Here is a 17,117-nt window from a genome sequence, read left to right on the forward strand (position 1 = left end):
GTACTTACTGATGAATCTCATGCCATCACATGTACATTTCGAGCTGTTAGTTGATGATAGCTTAAAGATTTAACACAGTAAAATGGGAAGAAAATGAAAATCTGTATCAGACTATGTTTCAGAATGCTAGGAAGTATTCAAAAGTATTTTAAAAAAGGAGAAAAGGATGATGTTGAACATATGAGCTGCAAATGATGTCGTTCAATTATTAAATGTAAAAATTTATAGGCTAATAATAGTAGGTTTGCAAAAGTAAAATATTTATTCAAATGAAAAGATTTATTTGGAGATTAGAGATATATTGTTTCTTAAACTCACAGGTGGCATTTTGCTTTTAGTTGTGTTATTTCTACATCAAATCACATTGATGAAACGAATTCAAAGCATTAATCTACTGAATACTTTCCATCTTTCTATTCAATAATATAAACCTCGATATTTACACAGATAAATTAATATTTTTGCATTAATTTTCTTCTTTTTTTTGGTTATGGTAATAAACACTGATAAATTCTTGATTAGAATAAAATAAACTGAAAACGAAGGACCTTGCATATATTTCATAAAACAAGATGTGGGAATTTTGCAAACTATGACACCTCCCTTTTCTCATGCGCTATTATTTAAAAATAATGGTGTTGTATTGATCAGATTCAATGATTATAGTTTGATGTGTGCAAGTCTGCATAACTGGATGTGGCATTATTAGTCTTGTAACTTTATGCACACTTTGAGAGAGCTAGTACAGGTTAAACCTTTCTAGTCCGACCTGACCAATGCTGAACCAGAGAATTTGCTGAACCATGGGAAGTCAATATTGTCTAGCAGTATTACCAACACTTCCACTGCTTACTGGGATCTTTGAAGATGTTTAGGGGTAAATTAGAGCCAAATAACAGTGCAGATCACTGAGAGCTAAGACTGGTGGCTGTAAACAAATGTTATGGGACTACGAGAAAATTGGCCATGCCCATGAAAAATTGACATCCAGCTAAGTAAAATTATGCTGGACCACAAATGTTCGCAGACTAGAGAAATTCAACCTGTAGCTTCTAACTGAAAATGGATATGCAACAATATTGCTAGTCAAATATATTGAAATAGATCTGGAAAACCTGAAGCATGAAAAACCGTAAAGAGAATTGCTTAGAAAAGAGGAGACTAAGGGGGGGGGGGGGGATATGATAGAGGTCTATAAAATCATGGGCGGTGTGGAGAAAGTGAATAAGGAAAAGTTATTTACTTGTTCCCATAATATAAGAAATAGGGGCCACCAAATGAAATTAATGGGCAGCAGGGTTAAAACAAATAAAAGGAAGTTCTTCTTCACACAGCGCACAGTCAACCTGTAGAACTCCTTGCCTGAGGAGGTTGTGAAGGCTAGGACTATAACAGAGTTTAAAAAAGAGCTAGATAAATTCATGGAGGTTAAGTCCATTAATGGCTGTTAGCCAAGATGGGTAAGGAATGGTGTCCCCAGCCTCGGTTTGTCAGAGGGTGGAGATGGATGGCAGGAGCGAGATCTCTTGATCATTACCTGTTTGGTTCACTCCCTCTGGGGTGGCTGGCATTGGCCACTGTCGGTAGACAGGATACTGGGCTGGATGGACCTTTGGTCTGACCCAGTATGGCCATTCTTATGTTCTATTAGAAAAGAAAGTTTAATTTATTTGAGTTCAAAAGTAGTTTAAAACACCCAGTACATCATTATATAAATCAGCTGATAGATGATGGGTTTTGGTTTTTTTTTACAAGATAGTAGACTTTGAATAATTGTGCTGACAATCTGGAGCTTTTGAATAGCTTGTAAAATCTATTTAGTGTTTGTCTAAATTGTAATCTCTATGGTACTCCAACTGCGGGTAGGCTACTGGGCTTTGTTGAGCCTCTCTGCAGAGCCCTATGGCATTACAAAATTTGTATCTATATCCACGTCTATAACAGCAAAAATGAGCCATGGATATCCACAGATGCAGATACCTGCGGAACTGCTTGATCCTGCCTTGATCCTGCCTTGATCCTGCTTGATCCTGCCTTGAGGGCGGGGGGCTGGACTCGATGACCTCTCGAGGTCCCTTCCAGTCCTATTATTCTATGATTCTATGAACTGCAGGGCTTTACCTCGCCGCACCCGATATGAAGTTTTTAGCCACTGAATCTATATAATTGCAGGTTTCCCAGATCTGGTGCATCCTATCCCAAAATATCCTATAGAGGACCAGCAGAGAATCCCTTTCCATTATGGACAAAGGGTTCTATGATATTACTTCATTGCCACTCTGTGCTTGTAGAGCTTGAGCAGAGAGCCTATCACATATAACTGTTCTAAAAACCAAACCAACCACAAAGAACAAGACCCATCCAAACCCCTCCCTCGTATTTTCTTATTCCCATTTTTTGGAATTGAAGTAACATGTATGAAAACGGACAGGAGTGAATAGGAATGGAAAGAGAAAGCAATGTTTAACATGTTTATGTAAACCTCAATAAATTGATAGTTATTTAATTTAATTTACAGGGAAGTGGGAGAAATACTTGCATTGGATTATATGATCCTCTTAATAAACACAATGAGGTAAGGCTAATGCAACATTTAAATCTGGATAGGAGACTGTCTCTGCTTTCTGGGTTCTCATACCCTACAAAATGACATTCTTATGTCTGTCCGAAGTGTTTGTTTTTAAATAGAAGTTGCTGTTATGACCTTTCCACACCCAGTGTAAAGCATTCACCCCAGTGTAAAGCATTTGTTGCACCCTGTCTGCATAGCAGTCTAATTTATTTGACACTGCATTGGCCATTTATGAACCTGAGTCCTCTCCTGTGTCTAAAAAATAGCCTAACTGAATATCTTTTCTATAAAGTAATTATTTATTTTGTTACTTGTAGTACATGTGCACCCACAAGGTTCTGTCTGCTGCCACATGTATATGCCACATGGTCCTACAAGAGGAGATTATACAGTACAACAGTTGGATCCATGTGGACAGCCTGAGCAGAACTGTGTGGAGACTAGTGGGGTTTTATGCTGACTTCAAGGTTTGCCTGTATAGATCTAGTGGCAGATTGGATGCGGAAGAAAAAAAGCAATGCATAAAGGGTGGAGAAGAGTGCTAAAACATAGCATCAGAATATAGTTCTTCTGGCCTTTGGAATGTTTGTTTAAAGAAATACTCATCGGTGTTTTCCTAAGAAGTAGAGACTTTAGAAATAGTTTGTACAGGTATTAAGTAGGTGAATCTGAACAAGCTACATTATGTATTTAGCTCAAAATGTATTTCTCAATAGCATCTGTATACCTTTGAAAAAGATCTACACATAATCAGTTGTTCGATCAACAATGAAAAGACATTATTAGGTAAGTGTTGTCTTTATCTCATTAAAATATACTATGTCATGATAAAGAAAAGTTTTTATTTTACTAATTTGGTAAATTTTTAAATCTAGAAATAACAAATATTTTATTCATATAGCTCTTTACAGTATACTTTTTTGCATTTTTAAGGAATATGTCACTAGAGTATCTAGGTGGAAATGTGATTACTGTGACTGCTTTTTTTTTTTTTTTTTTTTTTTGGTCTATTTGGAAACAGACTGCTTCTTAAGTTTCTACATATCTAGTACATCTGCAGCAGCTGTTGTGGTGTTTCTTTAAAGTTTGGCTCACAAATGAATTTTCTTCTGTTAGATTTGATGTGATTTGATATTTGGAAATTCCAATAAGATGAAATTGTGAATATGCATATTTTGTTTTTTGTTAAGTAGCAGTCAGTTTTCTTCAGTCAACAAAGGAAGAAAGAGTAAATCATCTACTGCAGCCAGGTACCAAAAGTGACTTAGTTTTACCTTCAAGTTAAAAGTAACTTTGTTGTTGCGCTTCAGAGGGGTAGCTGAGTTAGTCTGTAACAGGAAAAACTTAAACAACAACAAATAGTCTGGTAGCACTTTACAGATTAACAAAACATGTAGGTGGTATCATGAGCTTTCATGGGCACAACCCACTTCTTCAGACGACCGCTGTGTTGGATGTCCAGATCCAAGAATAAATGGGGGAAGAAGGGGTGGGAGGAAGGAAAAAAATATGCGGGGGAGGGGGAAAACAGTTTTGCAACACTAATTCTGTGTGTATCTTTTTATTTTATGGAACAAAACTTTATACAACAGATTCATATATAGTTTGAAACTTGTGTTCTTTTTGCAGTTTCTAAGTGTTTGGCCTTGCTCATTGAAATTCACCCAATTAATAACGTAAGAGTCCTAAAGGCTGTGGATAGCTGTATCCGAGTACAGGTAAATGATTCAGCTAATCTGAATGTAACTTTTATTTATATCTTTAAAGTGAAAAGCGCAGGAGTGTATAAGAACAGGCCCTTCCCCAAGTTACAAACATCCAGCTTTCAAACATTCATGCATCCAAACAAAAGCTTACCTGCAGCCTCAGGGGATCTGTGCTGCCCCCTACTCCTCTGGTAGGGGGCAGCACAGATTCCCTGCCTGCGCTTGTGCTGCTTGCCACCTCCTGGTGAGCCAGGGCTCGTTGCAATCTGCAGGGGCTGGGGGACACGTCTGGGGACTGGTTGTGGAGGGTGCCTGAGGTGGAGCGGTGCCTGAGCGGTGGGGGGTGAGGTGGGAGAGGCAGCCGGGGGCTGGGGCTGGCTACAGGAGTCCACACAGAACCTGCAGAGGCAGGGCAACAGGGAATTCTCAGGAGTCCTTTTCAGACTTTCCACCAACCTTCTCATCCTCCTCTGATCAAACCTGCCTTTCCTCAAGCCCCAGCATTCAGGGTTAAAAAAAGCTATTTCTACTATTTTCTCATTGCAAATATATAGTATTTTGGCTATGTTCTGGGTTATATATGTTTTATGGGCTAGCCTGAGAAGCTAAACCACCATTTATAACATGGTTCCTATGGGAAAATGTGTTGTGAGTTCCAAACAACTGACTTACATACGACCTTTCGGAACACAACCCGTTTGTAAATTGGGGACTTCCTATACCTGTTTCATGTTCCCCATGCAAATATACAGCATTATGTAACTCAGATGCAGTATGATTTTGTAATATTTGTGTTTCAGTATAAATTGACTATACTGTTGATTTGAACTGTCTGTTTTATCTATCTTGAATATTTCCAAGATTATATTTGTGATGGAATTGTCCCAGGGTGCAGCCTGAACTTTCTTCAGCCTGGGCATCTGTCACAGTGCCTTGCTAGTGACCAACAGCCACCCCTCCAGGTGCTGTTATCACTCAGCACATCTGCATGTGGAGTCCCCCACACCCAGCCTAGATTGCATGAATGCTGCCAGAGCCACACATGAAGGCATCAACCAAATCACCCCAGCTTCTGGCACCATACCTCAGGAATATACATTCTAATGTATTAATTGATTCACCCCAGCTTTTGTATGGCAAATCTGCTCAAGTTTTAAACTTCATACAGTAAACTTCCGATAATCCGGCACCTTTAGGACCCAGGGGTGCCGGATTATCAGATATGCCGGACTATTGGAGGGGGGGGGCTATGAAGGTCTGGGGTGGGGTGGAAGGGATGCCATGCCAGACCCCTCATAGCCCCCCTCTTCTGATAGTCCTGCTCTGCCCCAGGCGTCCCCAATTCAGCCACTGCTGGTCAGTTTCAGCTACTGACCAGCAGCTGAATCGGGGACGCCTGGGACAGAACAGCTGGGGTGCTGCCGGGTTGGTCCTGCAGCGCCGAGGGGCAGTGCTATGGGACCAACCCGGCAGCACCCCAGCTGCTCTGCCCTAGGCGTCCCCGATTCAGCCACTGCTGAAACTGATCAGCGGCTGACTCCAGGAAGCCCGGGGCAGAGGTGCTCCAGCTGCACCCCAGCTGCGCCTGCTCTTCCCCAGGCATCCCCAAGAGCATCTGGGATGCTGCCGGGTTGGTCCTGCAGCCCCGAGGGGCAGTGCTATGGGACCAACCCAGCAGCACCTCAGCTGTTCTGCCCCCGGCTTCCCCGATTCAGCTGCTGGTCAGTTTCAGCAGCGGCTGAATCGGGGAAGCCGGGCACAGAGCAGCTCCAATTGTCCGGCAGCCGGAGCACTTCCGGGTTCCTGATTGCTCCGGCACTCCTGATGGTCCGGCACCTTGGATGCTGGACCAACGGAGTTTACTGTATAAACTTACTGGTAAACGTACACAATAAAATAAGTTTGACTACCAAGAGAGAATTTAAGTGATTGTAACTGTTGGGCAAGAAGTCAGAGTAGTTGCCAAAATAAAATAAAATACAAACACACAGTCTAAACTCTCAACCTCGTTAGACTGGGCAACATCTAGAGCAAGCCATTTTTTCTCACCCCATTGGATATTGCAGTCAAAAGTACACAGATTTCACTCTTGAAATCTGGGCCAGTCCCATCAGTTGGAATCTTAATTTTTGTCATTGTCCTTATTGCTTGGAGTTTTGGTGAAGGGGAAAGGCCAAGCCTGGGCCCCTATGTTTACCCTTAGGGCATATGTTTGGAGAAAACAAGTCCGCGAATGTCTGATGGGCATAACTGAGTCCTTAAGCACAGTTGAGCAATTCCCTTGGTGTTGCCGGTGATGCATTGTAGCTCCCTTGCTGGGCAATGACTGTTGACGCTACTATCTCATAGGACTGGAAGGGACCTTGGGAGGTTATCAAGTCCAGTCCCTTGCCATCACAGAAGGGGGCCAAGTGCCATCCCTGACAGATTTGCCCCAGATCACTAAATGGCCCTCTCAAGGATTGAACTCAGGAGGCTGGGTTTAGTAGGCCACTGCTCAAACCCCTGACTTATCCCTCCACCTGAGTATTGCTTGCTCTCCTTGCTGTTGTCGCTATAGAGCTAGTATCTGGCTGAATCCCCAATTTTCATCATGTTTTAGAGGCAGCAATACAACATAATTCTCATAACTTCATAGGCATTAATGATATAAATATATGAATAGAGAAAAGACTTTCTGCAGATCCCCTGATATCTCACATGGCATGCTTTATATGCAGTATCACAGCTATATTCAGAAAAGGAATAAGGGGGATAATGGATGGTCTGCCAATGTGTAGAGCATACCAATATTCATGATAACTAACAATGATTTTCATCTGTAATAATGCTGATGCTGTTATTTATGGAGGATTATCAATGTGGCAGGCTGTCTACAAAAGTTATTCTGCTGTCAAATAAACTTCTTAAAATTATAAAGAACTTATATTAGCTTTAGCAACAAAGCCTCTTGACCATTATTTTCACATAATTTCCTTTTACAGTTTCTCTATCCAGTTGCAGACAAAAGTTCTTTTCTGGAAAACCAGCTTTTACTAATTTCAGAAGATAAATGTAAGTATTTGATTTAATATTTTAATAATATATTGTATTTCTTGTCAAACATGGGCATTCTACTATTTTGAAACCATGTAGATTATAACAACATTGTTTGTTTGTTTATATAATTATTCATGGAAAGGGCATAGAAAAAAGAGCAGGCTCAGCTAATAATATTATGGATGCAATTCCAACAAATGTATGCTTTAATAAGATTTTCCAATATTGAAGGAATGGCCAATCTTGACTATTCTTATTTTATTTTTGATTAACGAATGCATTGCTCATCAACAACTTTTTTTAAAGAACTGAAGGGGAAATTATGCTCTCTCATATACTGGTATAAATTCAGAGCAGTTCTATTGATTTCAGTAGAGCCACCCTTATTTTATACCACTATAAATAGGATAAGTCTTTGGATATAAATTCCAGAAATTAAAATGGGTATTTTAATGCTACTGCTGTAGTTTATAGTATCCACTGGCTATATCTTGTAGTCCTTATGGAAGACCTCAATGACTTTGATGGGAGTTTTGCCTGAGTAAGGATTGTGAGATTTGTTTTATCATTCAGATTAACTCTTATATCAGAAGTTGATGTTTCTTGATACTAATATAGTAGCTCACAACTTTCCAGTGGTAGGATGTTAAACTGTTTTGCTAACCATACTGAATATTTAAAAAAAAAATTGAATTTCAATATTTTTAATTTTAAAGATATCGAACAATTTCACATTCATATTCTCACAGAAGACCACCAAAAAGTGGTAAGAAAGCAACTTTCCTTTGATGCACTTATTGAAAAACTAGAAGAAGACTATTTTTGTAAACAGTTTTTTATTGTGATTTTTTTTCCTGACATTTCTAAATAATTGTTTTGGTAATATAGCTGCAGCTGTGAAAATTATACTAATTCATGGCTACATTAATAACATGCAGATTGTACAGTAGGTTATTCAACAAGAGACTGTGATACTTACCTGAAAAGTTAGTCATCTCATAGCCTTTTCCTAAAGTCTATGAACTTAACCTGATCAAAAAGAATGTTTAAAGGTTCGCATATTCCCCAAAGCCTAAATATGTTGGGAATCAGAATAGAATTAAGAGGCTTTCACCCACCCTTATGTTCTAGGATTCTGACATGGAGGAGAGTTTAGAAAGATGATCTGTATGGAAGATGCATGAAGTAGCAGCAAAACTGAATGATGCATCTAAAAATGGATGATGTGAATGCTCTGAGTTACTCATTTCCCTATATTTATCATATTTGGTATAAACCCTTGTTATAGTCTCTAGGGGTACGTCTAGACTACATGGCTCTGTCACCGGAGCCATGTAAAATAGTTTACTCGGCATAGTCAATGAAGCGGGGATTTAAATAATTTAATATTTAAATAATTTAAATAATCCCCGCTTCATTAAAATAAAAATGGCCACCGCACTGTGCCGACGATCAGCTGATCCGGCACTGCGTGGCAGTCTAGACACGGTGTGGTCGACAAGGGAAGCCTTTGTTGACCGCTCCAGTAAACCTTGTTTCATGAGGCATACCGGAGTGTTCGACAAAGGCTTCCCTTGTCGACTGCGCCACGTCTAGACTGCTGCGCTGTGCCAGATCAGCTGATCGTCAGCACAGCATGGTGGCCATTTTTATTTTAACGAAGCGGGGATTATTTAAATCCCCGCTTCATTGACTATGCCGAGTAAACTATTTTACATGGCTCCTTCGACGGAGCCATGTAGTCTAGACGTACCCTAACTGTGACATTAATTAGAGGTGCCATTATTAGAAGACTATACAAATCCACTATTGTGTGACCTACTTAAAATGAAATAATCAGGGTCCATCTGCTGTATCATAAAAACCACAATTCATTTTCTTGTGGCAAAAATATAAGTTTGGAGGGAAAAAGTGTAAGTCCTTATTACTTATTCGAAGGCCTTTCATACTGACTTTGGTGGTAAAAAGATGTCTTAAGGTGGATGTAATTTAAAACAAAACAAAACACTGTAACGGTGTGTTTACACAGCAAAGTTATTTTGAAATAATGGGTGGCTTATTCTGACCCCTGTAAATCTCAATCTATGAAGAATAATACCTATTCCGAATCAGCTATTTCAAAATAAGGTGTGTATAGATGCTCCACTTCTGCTATTTCAAAATAGCCCCTCAACAGGGCCATTCTAAGTTATTCCTCCTGGGGCGCTAAATCAAGATAGCACGTCTACTTTAGGGAAGCCTGTCTCGGACTAATTTTGAAGCTACCCTGCAGCCTATTCTGAAATAACTGTGCAGTGTAGGTGTAGCCTAAGAATGCGGTAAAGGGCTTTAGAATAACTGAAAATCAGGTGCTAAGTTAGTTTCTGCCAAATGAACTGTTTAACTGTTACTTGAAATGGCTTCTTTCTGCATCTTGCAAGGGTAACTTAGTCCTAATCATTTCCCACTGTTTTAGCCTCTTCCCTCTTTATCCATCACGTGTCTGAAAAGACGGGACAAAACTCCCTTTGGAACTAGCAGTTTTCCTCCCTTGTTGGCTAATAAAGATTCTTGCAGGAAGCTCAAAAACATCTGGCATCCCATTTCTCTTACCTTCCCTGGGACGGAGCTTGCTATCTCTTCTCCCTCCCCCCCCACGTTGAGGGGCTTGGGTGGATAAGTTCTTTATGATTTCCCTTCCCCTCCCAACTCTGTAGCAAACTATCCTGCAAGTGTAGAAAATCCTAGATATATCTTCTTTGGGAGCTAGTAAATATTTCTCCTGAACTGAATATATTGCCTCTGCAACATCCCAGACTCCCTGGTTTACAGAGATTCCTCTGAAATGGAACAAGTAGAATATTTAAGCTAGTTGGAAACAAAAAACTATCAGGCTGTTCTGTGTGCTGCTCTTTCTCCTAAAGTCCTGAGTTGTTCATCATCTTAATTAGAGAATCTTATTTGACTTACAGTGTTCAGCTCATTTTTAAAATCCTTCCTTTCAGGTGATTCAAAAAACAGGCCAGCTCCCAAGAGACAGAGTTGTAGATGATCTCATTTGGGCACAATGGGATATGACAGAGCAAAGACTCTTCTACATTGTTCCAAAGGTGGGAAACAATTGAATCTCTTTGTGATCCCATCTGTCACTTTTCTGATATGAAAGTTTGATTTTTAAATCCAGTGACAATAGACAGAAGGTAGACAACTGATATGATACAGGAAGGAAGCATGTGAACTGAGGAGCTGTATGCTGGGGCGTGTTATTTGAGGGTTTAGTGTGTGGTTTTTGCCTTCCTTCTCATCTACCTGATGCTTTGTTCATGTTAGCAAACAAGGCTGAATGATGGACTTTCCAACCACTTTCAGTCTGTGTCATGTATCTCTATTATTTATAATAAAATTCTCTTTCTTAATTTTAGGAATCCAGGAGTATCTTAAAATGTGTCCAGTTTTATCCTGATGAAAATTTTAATTTAATAGTAAGTCATAGATATAAGATTGCCATCATATAGCAAAGGGGAGGGTTTAGTTATATCTTTAATGGGAGATGATTCAGTTTATTTCCAAGTCTATGTGTTTAATATTTTTATTCACATGAATTATAATATAAAACCACAAACCTTGGAAATGCGCTTTAAAATATAATGACCAAATTTTAATCTGAATACGTTAGAGCAACTCCACTGATTTTGAAAATGAGTAGTCCTGTGGTCCCTTAGGATATGTCTACACTGCCAATGTAGGCATTCGAACTTGCAAATGAAGCCCGGGATTTAAATATCCCGGGCTTCATTTGCATGTTCCCGGGCGCCACCACTTTTAAATGCCCCATAGTTTGAACTACCTGCCCGCGGCTACACGCGGCACTGGCTAGGTAGTTCAAATTAAAGCTCCTAATTCAAACTACCATTACCCCTCCTGCAATGAAGAGTAACGGTAGCTCGAATTAGAAGCTTTGATTTGAACTACCTAGCCCATTCTGCGTGTAGCCGCTGGCAGGTAATTCGAACTACGGGGCATTTAAAAATGGCGGCACCTGGGAACATGCAAATGAAGGCCAGGATATTTAAATCCTGGCCTTCATTTGCAAGTTCGAATGCCTACATTAGCCACCCTAGTTCGAACTAGGGTGGCAGTGTAGACATACCTTTAGAGACTAACGAAATCTACTCCATTGTTTTTAAAGTTACAGACTAGCACAGCTATCCCTCTGAGACTTTTCCCACTAATTTGGGGTTAACATAGAATCGTGGGACTGGAAAGGACCTCAAGAGGTCATCTAATTCAGCCCTCTGCACTCATGGCAGGACTAAATATTAAATACACTATCTAGTACATTTGTGCAATCCCACTGGAATTCATGGAATTAATGAATTGTAGAGCAATGGAATTAAGCAGAATTAGATGGAGAAATAAAGTACTGCTCGTGCTTCCAGGATCGAGTCTATATGTCACTAAATGTTGTGGGCATTCTGTATTTATCTGGATTGGATTGTTTTTTACAAAGTCTGAATTTCATGCTCCCGCTGGGAGCCTGCATGGATACCCAGAGGTATATAAGTGGACGCATCCCAGCTAAAGGTTTGGTTAAGTGGTCTCTAGGGGATGTAGTTTAAGGATTTTGTATGGGAATTAATTTTGCCTCCTGTGCACTGTAAGATAAAAGACAGATTGGGGGTCATGAATCCTGCTTTTCCCGCCACTTTATTTAAAATCCCCATAGTATTGTTGCCTTGAAGCTCAGCTGCTTTGATGTACTTCTTATACAAAGACAGTATGGCATTCCCAGTGATACAAATTTTAAATTGTTTAAAATATGAAACTTGCCTTAATTAGGCTTGTGAAGGCATTACATTTTTACATTGGATTACCATAAAAGTATCCCATTCCAGAACTGTATATACCCCTCTTGGGAGGGAGAGCTGTTTTCTTAAATGACTGAAAGGGATTGAGTGGCTGTTGATGAAGTCGTGTTTTCCTTTGTGAAACTGGTGAATGAAGAGTGAGTGAGCAGAATGGATGCTTCACTAGACTGCCTTTAAATACTGAATCACGTAGGTGTGTTCTGATTTTTGGTTTAACAGCTTGAAGCACCCCTGGACATCCCTTTAAGAGAGACAGGGTTAAAGTAAGTGGATGTGTCCAAAATTTGTTTTATCGACACATTAACTTCATTTGACATTACACGCGTCTTTGCATTGTATGACTTGAATCCATGTACCTGTTGCTGTAAGCTATTTTATGTGCAGGTTAAGGAGAGGAAGCAGCATCACATATGATCTTCAGAGCCACCTCATGGGTTTCCACTCCTTCTATGGTACGGTGAAACCAGATGAGAAGTTTATTATGGTCACTGATCCCTTCCCCATGGGAGTGGTTTGACCGGAGAACCAGATATAAATTAAACCACCCTTCCTGGGACAGGGTATAGTGTCCCTATCCAAATAAAACCAACTTTCCTTAGTTTCCCTCTGAGGTCACAGCCTCTGCATTGCAAGCCTGTGGCAGTGTCCCCAAAATTTCCATTTCATTTCTGGGATTCCTTTTTCAAGTACTGGGTTGAGCCCCAGGCTGTTTATTGAGCAGACTAACATCTTATTTTTCTTCTCCATCTGTTCCTATTGGAGTATATCAACAGCTATCATCCCTCCTGCTTCCCAGAGTGCCTTGCAATGGTAGCTTACAGTTCCAAATCTCCCGCCCCCACCACTAGCACTCCCAAGACGTTTCAATATTAAGCAGACAGTTGGAGCTTAGTAGTGCTGGACATAGTCTACCTTAAAGGATCAATGCAGCCTGTTGCAGTTGTAATACTTGTCCAGATCTTTGTTGAAAGGTCAAGAAATATGTCTGGAGTAGGAACATTTTTAAAAGATAATTTAATGCATACTTTACTGTTGATAGATTGTAGCTAATAATTGACACTTATGCCCATGTTAGATTTTCTAAGATCTCTGAAAACGATAGCTAACGTCAGAATCTGAAAAAGAACCAAAATGCAAAACTGATAATAACATAGAATTTAGTCTTTCCCTTATTTTGTGACTATTCTCATTGAAATCAGTTTGATTATTCGCAGAATAATGCTCTAGTTGGCATAAGCAGAGGTGATAGATTGGGCTCCAAAACTTCTGATCTCTCAGATATGGTGAGTGCATAAATTGAGACCCACCAGCAGAATTTGCCTTCACCGTGATTCAGATGGTATGGGATGTAGCAGTATGGTACAGTAAAGAAATAACTTGCACGCGTATGGGATATCCCCTTGTTAAATATGGTTATGAAGAAATCGATTCATTTCAACTGCCGTCCCAACTCTAAGAGAGGAAACTAACAGAAACAAACTGATCCATTGTAGTTTTAATTACATTTTCTTATGGAATGTTTAATGATAATCTAATTCTTATATTTCCCTTGTGACCTTTCATGGATTCAGTACACTGTCTAAAAATCATTGTGGATGAAGAAATACATTTAATGGTCTTCATTTGCTTCTAGATTTGTGAATTTTGGCTATGATAACTCTCAAGACCGAGAGATGGATCCTAGATCTCTGAATCTGAAAGTTTTTACCAATAAAACAGGTAACTAATAATGATAAACTGTCTTGCAGTGATCATATGTTACGGAGTACTACACTGAAGTGTAGTTGTGTAACTAATTACAAAACTAAGAAGTCTTAGGAGGTCATTGGCATATTTGTGTTTGGCTATTTTTCCCCCCGGATGTATGGTACTCATATCAGGTCTTGGGAGAGATTTAACTGAGGAAAGTAGTGGGTCTCCTGTTTTGTAGCTTTAGTGGTTTTTAATCGAATGACCATAGAAGTTCTGGAGAAGCTAAGCTATCTTGAGCCAGGCACATAATGCCTGATCCAAAGCTTATTATCTAAATCAGTGGGAATCTTTCTGTTTACTTCACTGGTGTTTTGATCAGACTTCTAATGCAGGCGTCTTCATATCTGTCCAGGATTGTTATTCAGTCCTTAGGGTCTCTTGAACAGAGCCTGCTAATCATGATGATCTGCAGAGTGCACAGATGAGGATTAGGGTCAAGTCCTCATTTTTATGATCACTCATTACGTGAAACCTCTCTTCAAGGGTAAACAAACAAGTGCAGTTACCTTGTAAGAGACACAAACTTTTCCTTAGATTGATAAAATCCTCTAGAGCCCATCCTATTCTCTGGGCACTCATCCCGTACATGTCAAAGAATTGGTCATAAGTACCCGTTACACTCCTCCAAGTCTCAGCCTTCTCCATGGACCCTCAAAGCCCAGAAAAAGTGGTGGATTTGTCACTGTGCCTAGCCAGCTCTCAAGCTCCTTTAAATGCAGAGCTGCAGTGGGCGTAACTCCTGGGATCCAGTAAAAGCTGGGATTGAGCCAGTGTGTTTGCACGCCAGCTCCCAAAATACTCTAAATGCAGGGCTGTGGGGGGTGGATGTTGCATGTAGCCGATAGCATTAACCGATAAGCATCCACTTATTGGTTAATTATTAAACTGGCTATGCTATTACATCCCTACTTCAGAGGCTACACACCATTAATACAAGGGCTCTTATTCATTCTGTTTTAAACTATTTCCAGTAAAGAATTGGCCCCATTTCAAATGGAATATGCTATGCAATTTCCAATTGAATAAAAAAACTGTCCGTGACCATAGCCTGAACTCTGAATGAAACCGCATTTTCGGTCTCAAACTTCCATAGCAGAAGAAAAGTTGCCTTGTTACTCATAGCCAGCATGAACAAGATAGATTCAAAAAACCTTTAGCTGAGATCAAACAAGTTGGAGAATTAACTTTCTGTTTTCAGTCTGAACAGCATTAATAGTTATTTAAGCAGTAGTATGGTCTCGAACTGTGTGTGGTTATTTCTCTCTCTCTCTTTAACTTAGAGATTTTTATTTTCCATTTAGCAACTGATCTGTCATATACAATAAGGTAGAATAAGTATCCATAGTCTTCCTCCTCTGTTTCACCATTTGTTAGCTAGTATATCTTTGACTCTCCTTTAGCTGTGTGGTGCATTGAGTCTGTACACAGGATATATGTATGCCATTTATGTACAGTGACACATTGTATTTGAATTAGGAGGCGTGCTACAGAATGTATCTTAATGCAACATTCTGGTTGAGATTCTACATGAGCAAAAGTCAAGAAGTAGTTTCCTAGAAAATTTAACTTACTCCCTTGATGCATATATTGAATTGCATGGCTCCTATGGCAATTTCAATAGCTTAATTTTTAGTTGCCAAGCAGCAGAATATTATAGTTGCTTTTTCCTGATTCTTGTATCTCTAAAATCTTATCATGGTGTTACTATATTATAGAGCTATATTTGTAATCCCATTCTTGTTCTTTTTCTGGTTTTCCATCTTCTCTGCTCCCCTCTATTTATTCTCTCCTTCTTCCTTTTTGTTTATGAAGAAGAAAGAGGGGAGTTTATCAGATACCTGAGTATACAACCTACTGATCATACTTCAAAAGCAATTGGTCCAAACTCTCCAACATAGTGACTACACTTCCACTGATTTCAGTGGAGCTGTGCTCATTCACCTTTACTTCTGCAGAAAATCTGGCCCAGTGATCTGTGTGAGACTTAATTGCTTGTGGACGGTGTTAGTGTGTAAGCTCTGTGTTCTGTGCACAAGCAGAAAAACTATAGCATGGTTGACAACTTGACCACAAACAACACAATCTTTTCCACACCGTTCACCAATGTGTATCATTCTTGGTGTGTAGGCACTGGCCCCTTGGGGCAAGAAAATTATTCACTTTGAATCACTATATGTTCTGTCTTTAGCCTCTCTACTGAGACTGCGCATGTAGTGTCTGATGTGGTGACTCCTGTTAAATGTGTATCTGACCACTAGCAATTGGACTTAGACCACAAATCTCCCTTTATCAATGAAAAGCCCTCCCCCCTTTTTTTGCAGTCAATTGAGCCATCCAGTTCTCTGATCACATTTGCATACAAATACACCAATGCATTACTCTGAATACAAGATCATTAGTTTGCACTTTCAATGCAAACTATGTTGTCTGTAGGGCAGTATACTCCACAGCACACTTTGTCCTTCACAGCATGTGAAAATGAAATTGGCAGTGTGGGAGGGGAGACCGTGGCAAGGAAACCGCATTGGAAGAGGTCCAGCAAAGCCACAGCCTTCCTGCTGAGACCTTATGCTGCTGTTTTAAAAATTCTCTTTGTTTTATAAGGCCCCAAATGATCAAGGACACCCCATCTACTAACTCAAATGTCCAAACAAAATTCTATCGTATTTACCAAAACCATTCAGTGTGCTAGAAACAAACATGAATTTCAGCCAAAGGAAATTCTCTTTCTTCCCACTCCTGAAAGTTAAATGCTTGGCCAAATATGTAGCATTATTAGCACAATGCTATAGTACAGCTTTGTGCTCAAGTAAGAGGCACTTTTAATAAAATGAAGTCTCTTGAGTTTAGGCACTTCTGCTTTCAGTCAGTTGTATAGTGCATTGATTTGCATTATAAGAGTATCTGTGTGCATGTTTATCTGTATCTTTTGACAGCAATATCATGGTTAGCAATACCTTTTTAGGCACTAAATTACTGATAAAGGTAAGAGGCTCTAATAGCAGTATGACCGTAGTTCTGTCTTTCACCTCTCCCACTTGAATTGGAACAACATGGATTTGGGGCTGCTTGTAGCTGGCTAAAGAGGCCCATGTTGTTTAATTGGATTCTCATTTTATCAGAGCTCAACAGAGGGCTACCAGTAAATGGGGGATCAAAATGGTCAGTCATTCTCAACAGGGGTTAAGTGAGGGAATAAGG

At 39.8% G+C, this 17,117-nt stretch overlaps 1 protein-coding gene across 5 annotated transcripts in view; it reads left to right on the plus strand.

Annotated features, from left to right (window-relative positions):
* The window catches only part of GSAP (gamma-secretase activating protein), a 151,539-nt gene that overhangs the window by 13,996 nt on the left and 120,426 nt on the right, over positions 1-17,117 (plus strand). For 4 of the 5 annotated variants that reach the window (XR_012903342.1, XR_012903339.1, XM_075926733.1 and 1 more), the window contains exons 3-12: positions 2,519-2,575; positions 3,289-3,358; positions 3,763-3,822; positions 4,202-4,290; positions 7,263-7,332; positions 8,034-8,083; positions 10,302-10,406; positions 10,719-10,778; positions 12,384-12,427; positions 13,798-13,883. Coding sequence is in view for 3 of the 5 variants with exons in the window: in XM_075926733.1 (XP_075782848.1) it covers positions 2,519-2,575; positions 3,289-3,358; positions 3,763-3,822; positions 4,202-4,290; positions 7,263-7,332; positions 8,034-8,083; positions 10,302-10,406; positions 10,719-10,778; positions 12,384-12,427; positions 13,798-13,883 (691 nt within the window). In the remaining 2 variants the exon portion in view is untranslated. The remainder of the gene's footprint in view (positions 1-2,518; positions 2,576-3,288; positions 3,359-3,762; positions 3,823-4,201; positions 4,291-7,262; positions 7,333-8,033; positions 8,084-10,301; positions 10,407-10,718; positions 10,779-12,383; positions 12,428-13,797; positions 13,884-17,117) is intronic. The other variant, XM_006137526.4, reaches the window with a different exon arrangement.

This window comes from Pelodiscus sinensis, chromosome 1 (genome assembly GCF_049634645.1).
Source record: "Pelodiscus sinensis isolate JC-2024 chromosome 1, ASM4963464v1, whole genome shotgun sequence".
Lineage (NCBI taxonomy): Eukaryota > Metazoa > Chordata > Testudines > Trionychidae > Pelodiscus > Pelodiscus sinensis.